The 14,706-nt window shown below is 43.5% G+C and overlaps 1 protein-coding gene across 1 annotated transcript in view; it reads left to right on the forward strand.

Annotated features, from left to right (window-relative positions):
- CFAP57 (cilia and flagella associated protein 57) overlaps window positions 1-14,158 on the forward strand; it is a 150,743-nt gene extending 136,585 nt beyond the window's left edge. Inside the window, exons 18-22 of the mRNA XM_065409883.1 lie at window positions 1,844-1,960; window positions 3,088-3,222; window positions 3,308-3,451; window positions 13,485-13,617; window positions 13,947-14,158. Coding sequence (XP_065265955.1) covers window positions 1,844-1,960; window positions 3,088-3,222; window positions 3,308-3,451; window positions 13,485-13,617; window positions 13,947-14,158 — 741 coding nt within the window. The remainder of the gene's footprint in view (window positions 1-1,843; window positions 1,961-3,087; window positions 3,223-3,307; window positions 3,452-13,484; window positions 13,618-13,946) is intronic.
- Window positions 14,159-14,706: the final 548 nt, after the last annotated feature.

Consider the following 14,706-nt stretch of genomic DNA (forward strand, 5'->3'; position numbering starts at 1 on the left):
AGACTGGGCAAGTTGGCAGGAGTGGCAAGGGCCTCCACTGATGCCTTGGCCATACTGTCCAACTCCAGGATTTCCATATCAAGCTCCTTCAAGAGGTACGACCTGGGCTCTGCATCGATGCAATGATGTTTCTTTAGATCTGGGACACTCAGATCCGATACCATGCGATAAGTCCCCCGTGCTGATCCAAGACATCTTATATGATGAAGCAGAGGAAGGTGATGCACCTCTAGAAATCAAGATTTTGCATTAAGACCAGGAACTCTCCAGATGAAAATGTGGGAGTAGCTTCAGCTTCCTCACTTTCTGAGCTAGTCAGCAGAAGGGTTTCTACTTTAAAATTACCTTCTGTTTCACTGGTGGAAATGTCTCATCCTATCTTTTAAATCCTTGGAAATACCTCTACAAAGTTTCTCTGCCCATTCTGGAGGGTCGCTGGCAGCCAGCAAAATCAATATGGTATACTCTGACTTCCCGTCAACCAATTGTTAAAAAAACAGTTAACCACTCATACAGGATCTGATAATGTTTTTTGGTTTTATTTTTTCACCAATCTTCTCCCACTAATTCTGTCGTAATAGCTGCAGTGATCAAGAACAGGATATTTACATTCTACCCCCAGTGACAAAGAGGGGGAAAATTAGATTATTTGGGAAGAAAATTATTTTCATCTTCTTCTTTAAACATGAGGATAGCTAACTACCTAACTGTCAGGGTAATGTGTGACATGTTAATTTCATTTACAAAACTAGAACAATATAAAATTAACATGGCACATGTTAAATTAATGGATTAAAATCTGATATATGATAGCTCTCAAAATGTAATTGTAATGGGGAATAGTCTAAAGTGTGTGTGTTTCCAGTGGGGTCCAGGATCTGGTTCTTGGCCCTCAGCTATTAAACATTTTAATTAATGACCTAGAAGAAAACATAAAATTATCACTGATTAAAGTTTGCAGATGACACAAAAATTGGGGGTGTGCTGAATAATGAAGAGGACAGATCACTGATTCAGAGTGACCTGGATCGCTTGGTAACCTAGGCGCAAGCAAACTCTGTGAGGTTTAATACAGCTAAATGTAAATGTATGTATCTGGAAACAAAGAATGTAGGCCATATTTACAGAAGCGGAATTCTATCCTAGAAAGTAGTGACTCTGAAAAAGATTTGGAGATCATGGTGGATAATCAGATGAACATGAGCTCCCTGTGTGAGACTGTGGCCAAAAGAGTTAATGCGATCCTGGGATGCATAAACAGGGGAATCTTGAATAGAAGTAGAGAGGTTGTTTTACCTCTATATTTGGCACTGGTACAACTGCTGCTGGAATGCCAGTGCTGGTGCCCATAGTTCAAGAAGGATGTTGATAAATTGAAGAAGGTTCAGAGAAGAGCCACCAGAATGATTAAAGGATTAGAAAACCTGCCTTCTAGTGCTCAATCTACTTAACTTAACAAAGAGAAGGTTAAGGGCTGATTTGATTACAGTCTAAAATATCTCCATGAGGCAACAAATGGGCTTTTCAATCTAGCAGAGAACGGTCTAACACAATCCAATGGCTGGAAATTGAAGCTAGGCAAATTCAGACTGGAAATAAGGCTTACATTTTTGACAGTGACGGTAATTAACCATTGGAACAATTTACCAAGAGTCGTGATAGATTATCCATCACTGACAATTTTAAAATCAAGATTGGATGTTGTCTAAAAGATATACTGTAGGAATTATTTTGGGGAAGTTCTATGGCCTGTGTATTAGGTCCCTTCGACTTTGTAATCTATGTTGTTCCTTCACTCATGTCTCTTTCACAGTCCCAATCCCCTTCTTTTGCTTCCTTGCAGATGGAGGGAGAACTGGAACGTTTCCACAAGCAGAACATGCAGCTGGAACTGAACATCACAGAGCTGCGACAGAAGCTAAAGGCCACTGACCGTGAGATGCACAAGGAGCAGCAGAAGGTATGGGGCACAACCTTGATGGCAGAGATCTCAAGTCATACAAGATGCAAGCTGTCAGGAACATGGACAGTATAGATGCATGGCTTTGAGAAGAGAGTTTCCCTTCTTGGGTACTGTGCAGAAGTGAAGGGGAAGAGAGGCTGTGGCAGGAGGGATCAGAGACAAGCATTCCAAGTATGAAGGCTTGTGTGAGAGTTGGATATTATAGAGAGGTAGATAGTACCGAAGCTCCAGCCATTTGGTCTAACAGAGCCTGTGTGCATTGTCCTTCTGGATATGCTGCAAGATCTGTGTATTCATTGAGGATTCATAGAGTAGTTGGGGAGAGGGCTAAGTGAACCTCTCTGCCACACCCAAGGCAGAGAGTTTGGGAATATATGGCCTCAGCAACCTATTCCCTCCCAAGAGTACCATCTGGGCTGAACCTCTGCAATGACATGCAGTAATTAGTCAGGAAAGGTAGAGGGGGGGCTTGTGCGTTGATATCCAGGCATACTTATCGTTGAAGGAACCACGTCAGAGGTGTATGAAAGGTCAGAGAGGAAGGAGCAAGAGGTTTGAAAGTGGGCATGAAGGAATTTAGTAGCCAAGGATAGGATTGGGGAAGCAGGCAGGGTATAGAGTGAGCAAATAAGAAACTTTGCACCAGGGAGAATGAGGAGAGGGTGTTGATATGAAGCCATCAAGTTGAGCACATAGCTACCATCTGCACCTGTTTGTCTGTCCTATCACCTGTTACATTTACTTGTTGCGTCTTGTTTCTAGTAAGTTTGTAAACTCTTTGGGCAGGAAATGCATCTGCCTATGTGTTTTTGAAGTGTCCAAGATAACAGGATCCTTAACCTGAATGGGGCCTCCAAGCACTAGTGCAGTAAAAGTAATAATGCAATTCTCATAGGGTGAGGAGGGGTGTTAGTTATTGGCAAGATTTGTTACTCTCTTATGTCTGACAGCACTCAAAGGCCAAGAAGTTCTCTCTCCAACTGGGCGATGTCCAGATGGCACATTCTTAAAAACAAAAAATATAAATAACACATGAGGATTCTCAACAATTCAACTAGAGCTTCCAGGAGGTCCTCATGCATGACAGTGTGCTCTGAGTGGGTGTTCATGTATAATTCTTGCAGGAACGAGACATGGAAGCTCTTGTCAAGCGGTTTAAAACAGATCTTCATAACTGCGTGGGCTTCATCCAGGAGCCCAAAAAACTCAAGGAGGGGATCCGGGAACTCTACGACAAATACGTGCAGCAGGCAGACATGGTGAGTTAGGGCTCTTTCCTCTCCATGGTAGATGAGCGCATCTCTGGTGTCACACCTTCTGAGCCTGTGTATTGTCTCTCATCAGGTGGAGATTGTGGGGGTTGACACAGATCTGCAGCAGGAGTACACCCGGCAGAGAGAGCATCTTGAGAGGAATCTGGCAACACTGAAGAAGAAGGTGGTGAAGGAAAGTGAGATCCACCGAGCTGATAATGTGCGCATCATGCAGGTACATGGCCCATTTTCTTTGCTCCTGGCAGGGGCAGATGGAGAGAGAAGCTGCACACAAGAGAATTCCTCTTTCTCAGGCTTCCTTGCTGCAGTACGTTCTCAGGAGTCTGAGAAGATTTCTGTTTGATACCCTCCCAGAGTTCCACTTACACTGGAACTCTGGAAGTTTTCTAAGTTGCTGAAGAGAAGGTTTTTAAAAGTGCTGTGTTTTCTCAAAGTGATGTATGGGGTGGAGTGGGATCTGTAAGAGAAGAGATGGCTGGAACAGTTGCTATTTCCAGTCTGTGTGAAAGTTTACACTTTCACAGTGTAAATTGCAGGAGGAAGGGGTCTCCACTATATGTGAATATCAGGGTTTTCTTTGTATAATGTAATTCTTCTTCAGGTATCTTCTGCATATTCCCACTCATGGGATGCTCCAACTGGTGCAGCCTGGATGATGGAATCTTAACTTGAGTTAACTAACAGTGCCCACTAGAGCCCTCAAGCGCCGTCCTTGCTCCTCCCCTCAGTGATTGTGAAGCTTGTGAGGTTGAGGGTATAAAAGGTGTTCCTCAGTTCCTCACCTCAATTCCTTCCAGCCATGACCAGCTGATGGATTAGGAACTACTCTGGGATTGTCCTGGATCTGTACTTCAAGTGCCTAGTTAGATTAGTTTTACTGTAGTTAATTCAGGCATCGTTAGTTTAAAATTTAAGTAGTTCTGAATAGTTTTAGATAAGTTCCTTTAGTACCAGGATGACAGAAATGAAGACTAAGAAGCTTGGCTTTAAGAAATAGGTTTCCTGTCCATCAGGTTCCTGGCAGGCGATACTCATACTAGATATCTTCCGTGTTTGGGAACAGGTCATTCTCCGTCAAAACACTCAGTATGCTCTGTGTTCATGACACAAGTGAAGGAGAGGCAAAATAGCCTGCTGGCAAATAGAGGCGGCTAAAAGGAGAGTTTTGGAGGGAATAGCTGCAGACTCTGTGCTGAGTGGTAATGGGACTTGGTGAGTGGTGTGTTTGGCCTGTCTGCTCATAGTTTGGTTGACTGTTTGTTGTTCTCTGTGTATGGGCTGTGGGCCCTGAGTAAGCAGGCTGCCTTGCCAAAGGCTGCCAGGCTCTAACCCTTCAAGAATTTCTTCTCTCCATGTCTTTTGGCTCCTTGATTAATTTTGTTCTCAATATCTCGATTTTGTGCTGAGTTCTCATATCTTCTCTCTTTTTACCCTCCCCTTTTGTTATTAGTTTAACCCCTTCCTAACTACTCTAGCCAGTCAGTCCCCAAGGAGACTGATTCCCCCCGCTTACTGAGGCCATCCAAATTATACAGCTCCCTCTTCCCTTAGAAAGTGGACCAGTGGTCCACAAAACCAAAACCCTATGCCCTACACCATTAGTTCCCAAACGGGGGGGCATGAAGAAATTCCAAGGGGGGGGCGCGAGGCTGCCCGGCCCTTGAGTTCCCAGCCTGGGAGGCTAGCCCCCAGCCCCTCCCCTCCTGTCCACCCTCCCCTGTTGTTGTGCCGCCGCGCGGACAGCACAGCTTGTGCCCACCCACCTCCCAGGCTTTCCAATAAGCCACTCCTGCTGCTCTGAGCAGCCTGGTAAGGGAGTGGGGGGAGGGGAGTTGGATAAGGGGCAGGAGGTCCCGGGGGGGCAGTCAGGGGACAGGGAGCAGTTGGATGGGGAGGAGGTTCTGGGGGGGCGGTCAGGAGACAGGGAGCAGGAGGGGTTGGATAGGGGGTGGGGTCCCGGGGGGCGGTTAGGGGCAGGGGGTCCCAGGAGGGAGCGGTCAGGGGACAAGGATCGGGGGGGTTGTATGATGGTAAAGGAGAGGTGGGGGGCGTGAGGGTTTCTCGAAAATTAAAAAGGGGGCGTGATGCCAAAAAGTTTGGGAATCACTGCCCTACACCATTTACCTAGTCAAATATTCCAGAATTTTCTGCCTTCTGTTTTCCTTCATTTGTGGGACAGGAAGGATCTCCAAGAAGATCATTTAGACATTCTTCTGTACACTTACAACTTCCCTGAAGTCATCTATTATCTGCAAGATATGCCATGACACAGTGTCATTAGTGCTGTTTGTGGTGTGCTTGCTGCTTGACTGAAATATACCGTGTGGTCTGTTTGTTTGGGGGACCGTGTGCTGAGCCTAGTGGCCTGCTAGGCAAGGCTGAGAGCTTCTTAATGAGGTTTTGATCCTTAAGCCCTTTAGCACCCATCAACCCTTAGCCAGGGGGCAGGTCTACTCAGGAAGACCAGGGCTTTATAAAGCCCACTTCTAAGCGACCAGAGGAGCTAGTGAACAGGAGCTGCTAACGGGAGTTTTGCGCGGGAGTTCTCCAGTGAAGGAGGACCGATCACATGACCTTTGGGGTAAGTTTGTTGTCTGGAGGGCCGGCTCCAGGCACCAGCTGAGCAAACTGGTGCTTGGGGCGGCAGATTGTTGGAGGCGGCATTCTGCCCAATCCTAGGGCGGCACGGCCGCTTTTTTTTGTTCTTGTTCCGCTCCGGCCGCCCTGTAGGGCTCTCTCCCGCCCTCCCCCTCCCCCACCCCACCCCCAGCCGGTCCCCCTGCACCCGCGCTCTGGCCGCGCCGCATTTTTTTTTTTTTTGCTTTGCCGTTCTGGCCGCCCCGGTTTTTTTTTTTTTGCTTGGGGCGGCCAAAAAGCCAGAGCCGGCCCTGGTTGTCTGTAGTGTGTGTGTTTAGAGGGGAAGTGTGAGGGGGGGCTAGATACACTTAACATTCTTGAAACTTAAATCCAAAACATCCCCTGATAAAAACAAAACATCAACAAAGGAACGAGCTGCAGGAGTAAAAAGAGAATGCAGGCAGACGTCCAGCACCAGAATGGGGGCTACCCAGTTTATTGCACCCAGTGCAGCATGTATGATTACCTGCCCTATGGGCAGGGGGCGTATGTGTGCATTCAATGCAAGGAGCTCCTGGCCCTCAGAGACCGTGTACAGGCTTTGGAGACCAGAGTGGCTGAACTGGAGGAGCTAAGGGAGACAGAGGTACATAGATGAGACTTTCTGGGACACAGTAGAACAGTCCCACCTCCGGTCTGGCAGCCTCTGTACTGTTGAGGAGGATGAAAGTCTCAGGGAAGGAGAACATCCAACAGGAGCAGAGGGAAACGATCCCATAGTTGGGACACTCCTTCCAGATGATGATGTGGTATCCTCTTGCACTGAGGATAGTTCTCCAGGAGAGGGAACTCCAGTTATTAGGAAGAGACAGGTATTAGTAATGGGTGATTCAATCATTAGAAACATAGATAGCTGAGTTTGCGATAACCAGGAGAATGCATGGTGACTTGCCTGCCTGGTGCGAAGATTGCGGATCTCTTGAGACATCTAGATAGACTTATGTGTAGTGCTGGGGAGGAGCTGGTGGTTGTGGTACATGTAGGAACCAGTGACATAGGGAAGGATAGGAGAGAGGCCCTGGAGTCCAAATTTAGGCTTCTAGGTAAGAGATTGAAGCCCAGGACCTCCAGGGTAGCATCCTCTGAAATGCTTCCAGTTCTACGCGCCGGGGCAGTTAGACAGGCAGAACTTCAGGGTCACAATGTGTGGATGAGACGATGGTGTAGGGACGAGGGGTTTAGATTTATTAGGAACTGGGGAAACTTTTGGGAAAGGGGGAGCCTATACAGGAAGGATGGGCTCCACCTAAACCAAAATGGAACCAGATTGCTGGCACTTAAAATTAAAAAGGTCGTAGAGCAGTTTTTAAACCAAGGGCTGGGGAAAGCCGACAGGTGCGAAGGAGCACGTGGTTTGGACAGAGACATCCCTTAGGGGAGGATCTGTTAATGTAGATTCTCTATGTCCTAATAAGGAGGAGAGGATGGAAGATAATAAAATATGGGTGATGAGAAACAGTCAAATGAAAAAGAGTCCCATTTAATTACATCATGTAATGGCAGACAGCTAAAAAGTGACAAGTTTTTAAAGTGCTTATATACAAATGCTAGAAGTCTAAATAATAAGATGGGTGAACTAGAGTGCCTGTGGATGTTAATATAATAGGCATCACAAAAACTTGGTGGAATGAGGATAATCAATGGGACATAGTAATACCAGGGTACAAAATATATTGGAAGGACAGAACAGGTCGTGCTGGTGGGGGAGTGGCACTATATGTGAAAGAAAGTGTAGAATCAAATGAAGTAAAAATCTTAAATGAACCAAACTGTACCATAGAATCTCTATGGATAGTAATTCCATGCTCTAATAATAAGAATATAGCAGTAGAGATCTATTACCATCCACCTGACCAGGACGGTGATAGTGACTGTGAAATGCTCAGGGAGATTAGAGAGGCTATAAAAATAAAAAACTCAATAATAATAATAATAATAATAATTAATAATGGGGGATTTCAACTATCCCCCTGTTGACTGGGTACATATCACCTCAGGATGGAACGCAGAGATAAAGTTTCTTGTGACCTTAAATGACTGCTTCATGGAGCAACTAGTCCTGGAACACACAAGAGGAGAGGCAATTCTTGATTTAGTCCTAAGTGGAGCACAGGCTCTGGTCCAATAGGTGAATATATCTGGACCGCTTGGTGATAATGACCATAATATAATTAAATTTAACATCCCTGTGGCAGGGAAAACACCACAGCAGCCCAACACTGTAGCATTTAATTTCAGAAAGGGGGGCAACACAAAAATGAGGAACTTAGTTAAACAGAAATTAAAAGGTACAGCACCAAAAGTGAAATCCCTGCAAGCTGCCTGGAAGCTTTTTAAAGACATCATAATAGAGGTTCAACTTAAATGTATACCCCAAATTAAAAAACATAGAGAACCTAAAAAGTGCCACTGTGGCTAAACAACAAAGTAAAGGAAGCAGTGAGAGGCAAAAAGGCATCCTTTAAAAAGTGGAAGTTAAATCCTAGTGTGGAAAATAGAAAGGAGCATAAACTCTGGCTCCTGGGGGGGAGGGATAGCTCAGTGGTTTGCGCATTGGCCTGCTAAACCCAGGGTTGTGAGTTCAATCCTTGAGGGGGTCATTTAGGGATCTGGGGCAAAAATCTGCCTGAGGATTATTGGTCCTGCTTTGAGCAGGGGGTTGGACTAGATGACCTCCTAAGGTCCCTTCCAACTCTGATATTCTATGATTCTATTAAATGAAATATAAAAATATAATTAGGAAGGCCAAAAAAGAATTTGAAGAACAGCTAGCCAAAGACTCAAAAAGTATTAGCAAAATTGTTTTTAACTACATCAGAAGCAGGAAGCCTGCTAAACAACCAGTGGGGCCACTGGATGATCGAGATGCTAAAGGAGCACTCAAAGACAATAAGGCCATTGCAGAGAAATTAAATGAATCCTTTGCATCCGTCTTCACAGCTGAGGATGTGAGGGAGATTCCGAAACCTGAGCCATTCTTTTTAGGTGACAAATCTGAGAAACTGTCCCAGATTGAGGTGTCATTGAAGTTTTGGAACAAATTGATAAACTAACCAGTAATAAGTCACCAGGACCAGATGTTATTCACCCAAGAGTTCTGAAGGAACTCAAATGTGAAATTGCAGAACTATTAACTGTAGTCTGTAACCTATCATTTAAATCAGCTTCTGTACCAAATGATTGGAGGATAGCTAATGTGACACCAATTTTTAAAAAGGGCTACAAAAGTGATCCCAGCAATTACAGGCTTTTTGACTTTTTGAGCCTTCTTTTTCATTAGAAGTGCAAAATGGTTTGGTTAATTCAAGAATGTACGAATGTTTTGCTCATAAATAGAAAACAACTTTATTATGGATTAATATCAGTAATGTAGATTCTTATATAGCACCTAATAACTATATCCTAGAATATTTATTATATCCCAAGAGGAAGGATCACTCGCTGTCCTCTGTTAAGGTCCATCTGTCTGTAACTTCAGCATACTGTGTTCCTGTAGACAATAAATTGGTGTTTGTTCATGTTGTAGTTAAGAAATTCTTAAAAGGTCCTAATAATCTGTATCCACTGGTGAGAGACCCTGTACCTTCTTGGGATCTAATTTAGTTTTTATACAATGGATGCAACGCCCATTTGAACTCATAGAGGATTGCACATTTTTCCATTTACCTATTATAAAAGCTTTCTTTAATAGATAGTGCCTCAACAAGATGAATAAGCAAGTTACATGTGTTAATGGCAGAGCCACCTTTTACTGTTCTTCATAAAGACAAAGTAACATTGCATACTCACCCGAGGCTTTTGCTTACGGTGGTATCTAAATTAAATTAGTGGAGATATCCTATCTCCTAGAACTGGAAGGGACCTTGAAAGGTCATCGAGTCCAGCCCCCTGCCTTCACTAGCAGGACCAAGTACTGCCCCAGATCCCTAAGTGGCCCCCTCAAGGATTGAACTCACAACCCTGGGTTTAGCAGGCCAATGCTCAAACCACTGAGCTATCCCTCCCCCCTATTAATCTATTAATTTATTGGTGTTTTTTGCCAAACCTCATACCTATGTGGGTGAGGCTAAATTGCATATATTAGATGCCAGAAGGGTTTCATCATGCTATTTGGACAGAACTAATCATTTCAGACAATCACCCAAGAAGTTCATCTCTTACAAGGAAAGAAACAAAGGCCGAGCTGTTATTGTTCAAACTCTATTTAAATGAGTGAGACTCTATATTAAAGAAGTGTATAAACTAATGACTATCCCACTTCCTGAAGCAGTTAGAGCACACTCTTCTACAGCAAAGTCATTCTCAATGGTTTTTACTAAACACATTCCTCTAATGGAGATTTGTATAGCAGCTACATGGAGTTCAGTTCAGATGTTTACTAAGCACTATCCGTTAGACTTAGAGTATAGATCAGGGGTCAGCAACCTTTCAGAAGTGGTGTGCCGAGTCATCATTTATTCACTCTAATTTAAGGTTTCACATGCCAGTAAAACATTGTAACATTTTTAGAAGGTCACTTTCTATAAGTCTATAATATATAACTAAACTATTGTTGTATGTAAAGTAAATAAGGTTTTAAAAATGTTTAAGAAGCTTCATTTAAAATTAAATTAAAATGTAGAGCCCCCCCGGACCGGTGGCCAGGACCCGGGCAGTGTGAGTGCCACTGAAAATCAGCTCGCGTGCCGCCTTTGGCACCCATGCCATAGGTTGCCTACCCCTGGTCTAAATCAAATGCTAAGTTTTGTTCACAATCACTGAGGGGAGCGGTGAGGGAGGTACGTGAGTGATAGACTCACGTACCTTTGAGTGATAGACTCAAAGAGAAAGTTAAGGGCTGACTTGATTACAATCTATGAACAGCTACATGGGGAACAAATATTTATCCATGGGCTCTTCAGTCTAGCAGAGAAAGGTATAACATGATCCAATGGCTTGAAATTGAAGCTAGCCAAATTCAGAAAGGAAATAAGGTGTAAATTTTAACAGTGAGGGTCATTAACCACTGAACCAACTTACCAAAGGTCATGGTGGATTCTCCATTACTGACAATTTTTAGGTCAAGATTTGATGTTTTTCAAAAAGATCTGCTCTAGGGATTATTTTGGGGCAGTTCTCTGACCTGTGCTATATAGGAGGTCAGACTAGATTATCACAAAGTTCCCTTCTGACCTTGGAATCTATGAATCTGTGACCTGTTCTCCATGCAGCCATACTGCTTGGATTTGTTTATGCCACCACCCTTATTCTTTCTTGATTTTGCCCAGAATGCATGTCAGGCTAACCAGCCCAGTGTTACCTTTGGGCCATTTTCTTTTTTTAAAGATTGGCATGTGGTAACTTTTTAACCCCTCTCTGGAACTTCCCCAATGTTCCAAGTTTTGTTTAAAATCAAAACTAACGGTTGATAGAGCTCCTTTGCCAACTCTTTAAATAATCTTGGGTGCAAGTTATCCAGTCCTGCTGATTTAAAAATGTTTAACTTTAATAGTTGCTTTTTAACATCTTCCCTAGTTAGAGATGGAACAGAAGGTATTCCATTATCAATGTAAGATATGAATACATCATCCTGCTTCTTTATGAATACAGAATAGAAATATTTATTGAATACTTCTCCTTTTTTGCATCATTCTTGACAAATTTACCATCCTTGTCTAGCATCAGGCATGTACTGTTGCTATTGAATCCTTTGAATGTGTCAGTAGAGTGGTGAATAAAGGAGAACCGGCTGACATTTATCTACATTTTCAAAAAGACTGACGAAATGCCTTATAAGAGGCTACTAAAGAAACTAAGCAGTCAGGAGGGTAAGAGGTAAAGTATTGTCATTGATCAAAAACTGACCAAGAGAAGGAAACAAAAGAATAGAAATAATCTATCAGTTTTCATCATGGCAAAAGGTTAACACCAGGTGTCTCAAGCTTCCATATGAGGTCCTGTGTCAAATATATTTATTAATGAGTTTGAAAGGTGGAGGTGAGTAATGAGATAGCAAAATTTGCAGATTCTAGAAGGCTAATTTAGTTAGTCAAAATCAGAGAGAACTATGAGGAACATTAGAGAGACCTAAATAATATAGGTGAGTGGGCAACACAATGGCAAATGAAATTCATTGTTCATAAATGCAAAATAATATACATTGCAGGGGGGAAAATGAATTTTTCATACACGGGGCATGGTTCTAAATTAACTGTATCAACTCCAGAAAAGGTCCTGGACCACTGTAGTTGGCTCAATGGAGACCTCTGCTCAATGTGCAGCCGTGGTCAAAAAAAGCAAAACAAATGTTAGGATAAGAACATAAGAATGGCCATACTGGGTCAGACCAAAGGTCCATCTAGCCCAGTATCCTGTCTTCCAACAGTGGCCAATGCCAGGTGCTCCAGAGAGAATGAACAGAACAGGTAATCATCAAGTGATCCATCCCCTGTTGCCCATTCCCAGCTTCTGGCAAACAGAGGTTAGGGACACCAACCCTGCCCATCTTGGCTAATAGCCATTGATGGACCTGTCCTCCATGAATTTATCTAGTTCTTTTTTGAACCCTATTATAGTCTTGGCCTTCACAACATCCTCTGGCAAAGAGTTGCACATGTTGATGCATAAGGAATGCAGTGGTGAATAGTACAGAGAATATTATAATGCCTTTATATAAACCAGTGATGCGGCCTAATCTGTATACTGTGTGCAGGACTGTCACCCCATCTCAAAAAGAATATTGCAGAATTAGAGGGGGTTCAGAGAAGAGTGATAAGAATGATGAAGGGCATAGAAAATTCATACCAGAAGAGATTGAAAAGATGGGGTTTGAATGATCTTAGGAGAGGAATAACAGGAGCCATAGCAGTATATAAAGTAATGAGCAATCTAGAGGAGGTAGATCAAGAACTACAGTTCTCCTTGTTTTGTAACACAACAGGAAGACATTTATTGAAACTACAAAAGATGGCCAATACAAAACTGATAAAAGGAAATACATGTTCTTAGAATGTGTAATTAGACTGGTACTGACTGCCACAGAAAGTTGCTGAGGCCAAGAACTTAGCAAAATTTGAAAAGGGATCAGACATTTACATGAATAACAAGAATATCCAGAGTTATTTTTATAACAAAAATTTCATGCTTCAGGACCTAAACCAATCTCTAACTATTGGGGATCCAGATGAGCCCTAATGTGTAGGGGCAAATTATCTCATACCTGCCTATTGCAAGGGTTTTTGTGCCTTTCCCTGAAGCATCTGGTACCGCCTACTGACTGAGAGAGACTTCTAAATTAGATGATTCTCAGGTCTGATCCAGTATAGCAATCTCTATTTCAGTTACAGCTCTGACCCATATGATACCCAGTATTCTTTCCCCCATGGGTATGGTGCTACCTACTGTTGACCCAGATGTAGGGTGATCAGATAGCAAGTGTGAAAAATTGGGACAGAGGATTGGGGGTGGGGGGGTATAGGTGTCTATATAAGACAAAGCCCCAACTATTGGGACTGTCCCCATAAAATCGGGACATCTGGTCATCCTAATCAGTTGGTACCTACTACCCTTTCTCACAGTGATACTGTGATACAAATATGTCAATTGAAAATCTGAGCATATTGTTGCTACAGGAAAATGTGAGCCTGATTAAGGAAATTAACGAATTGCGGAGGGAACTGAAGGTGACCCGCACCCAGGTGCATGATCTCCAGTCAGCACTAGGACTAAACAGAAAAAACAAGAAGCAAGGGATCCCAGACACAGGTGATTATTACAGTTCTCCCTGTATCTCTCCATATTATCAGCTTTCATCTTAAAGCCTCCTGTCTCCCTTTGCCAGTATGTGAGTTTCTCTCCCTTTGGCTGGTATTAGTCATTAAACTCTATGGTTGCCTGGAAGATGCCTATACAATGTACAGTGGTATTCAACTATACAATGCACAATTCATTTATTAAGCACTTCAGAGCCTTCTCCTTTAGCTCTCTCTCCCCTGTGCCAAGAGATGCATGTCCTAGCTCTTTCTTCAAGAGTAAATAGAGCCTGGCTAGCTGGAACCCTCATCGTTATACGCTCTGGCTACTGTTTTTTCTAGTTCCTTCCCGTGACCTGCTGCCCAGTCCCAGTGTGCTGAGGTTGAATGTAGAAGAGGAAACAGAAAGAATCATAGAAATGCAACGGCTGGAAATCAAACGCCTTCGAGACCAAATCCAAGGGCAGGAGCATGTCCTTGCTCTTCGGCCTCTGTCAGGTGGGAGGCTTCCCATGCTGGAGATTGAAAGGAGCCATGGGACACAGCCACAATGATGCAATCTAAGGAAATTCTACACGATTGCTTCCACTGACAGGATTAGAAATCCTGGAACCAGATCAGACTATTTTTGCCTGTTCTGTCCTGTAACTTTCCCTGTTAACCAAATACTCCCCCACAAAACACTCTGTGCTTTAATCTCCTCCCCTCTGAGAAAGAGACACCCCAAACATGCACACACACCCTCTCTGTGCTGCAATCACCCCTCTGAACAGGAGGCTCCCTGCACACACACACACACACACACACACACACACACACACACACACACACACACACACACACACACACACACACACACTCTCTCTCTCACTCTTTGCTGCACTCTCCCCTCTGTACGGAAGCTGAGCTGAGAGGAATGAAAATAATAAATGTGCAAATGCAGATAGCACCATCTGACTGTGTGTGTGCAGATCTCTGGGGAAGCAAGGGTCAGTGAAAAATCAGATGCCACAGTTCAGAGGGGTTAAATAATACTGTAAACCTCTTGTGGTTTAGTGTGATATAGTGCTGGCAGGTTCTCCAGAGCCCTTTATTCTGAAAT

The sequence above is a fragment of the Emys orbicularis genome, chromosome 8 (genome assembly GCF_028017835.1).
Source record: "Emys orbicularis isolate rEmyOrb1 chromosome 8, rEmyOrb1.hap1, whole genome shotgun sequence".
Taxonomy (NCBI): domain Eukaryota; kingdom Metazoa; phylum Chordata; order Testudines; family Emydidae; genus Emys; species Emys orbicularis.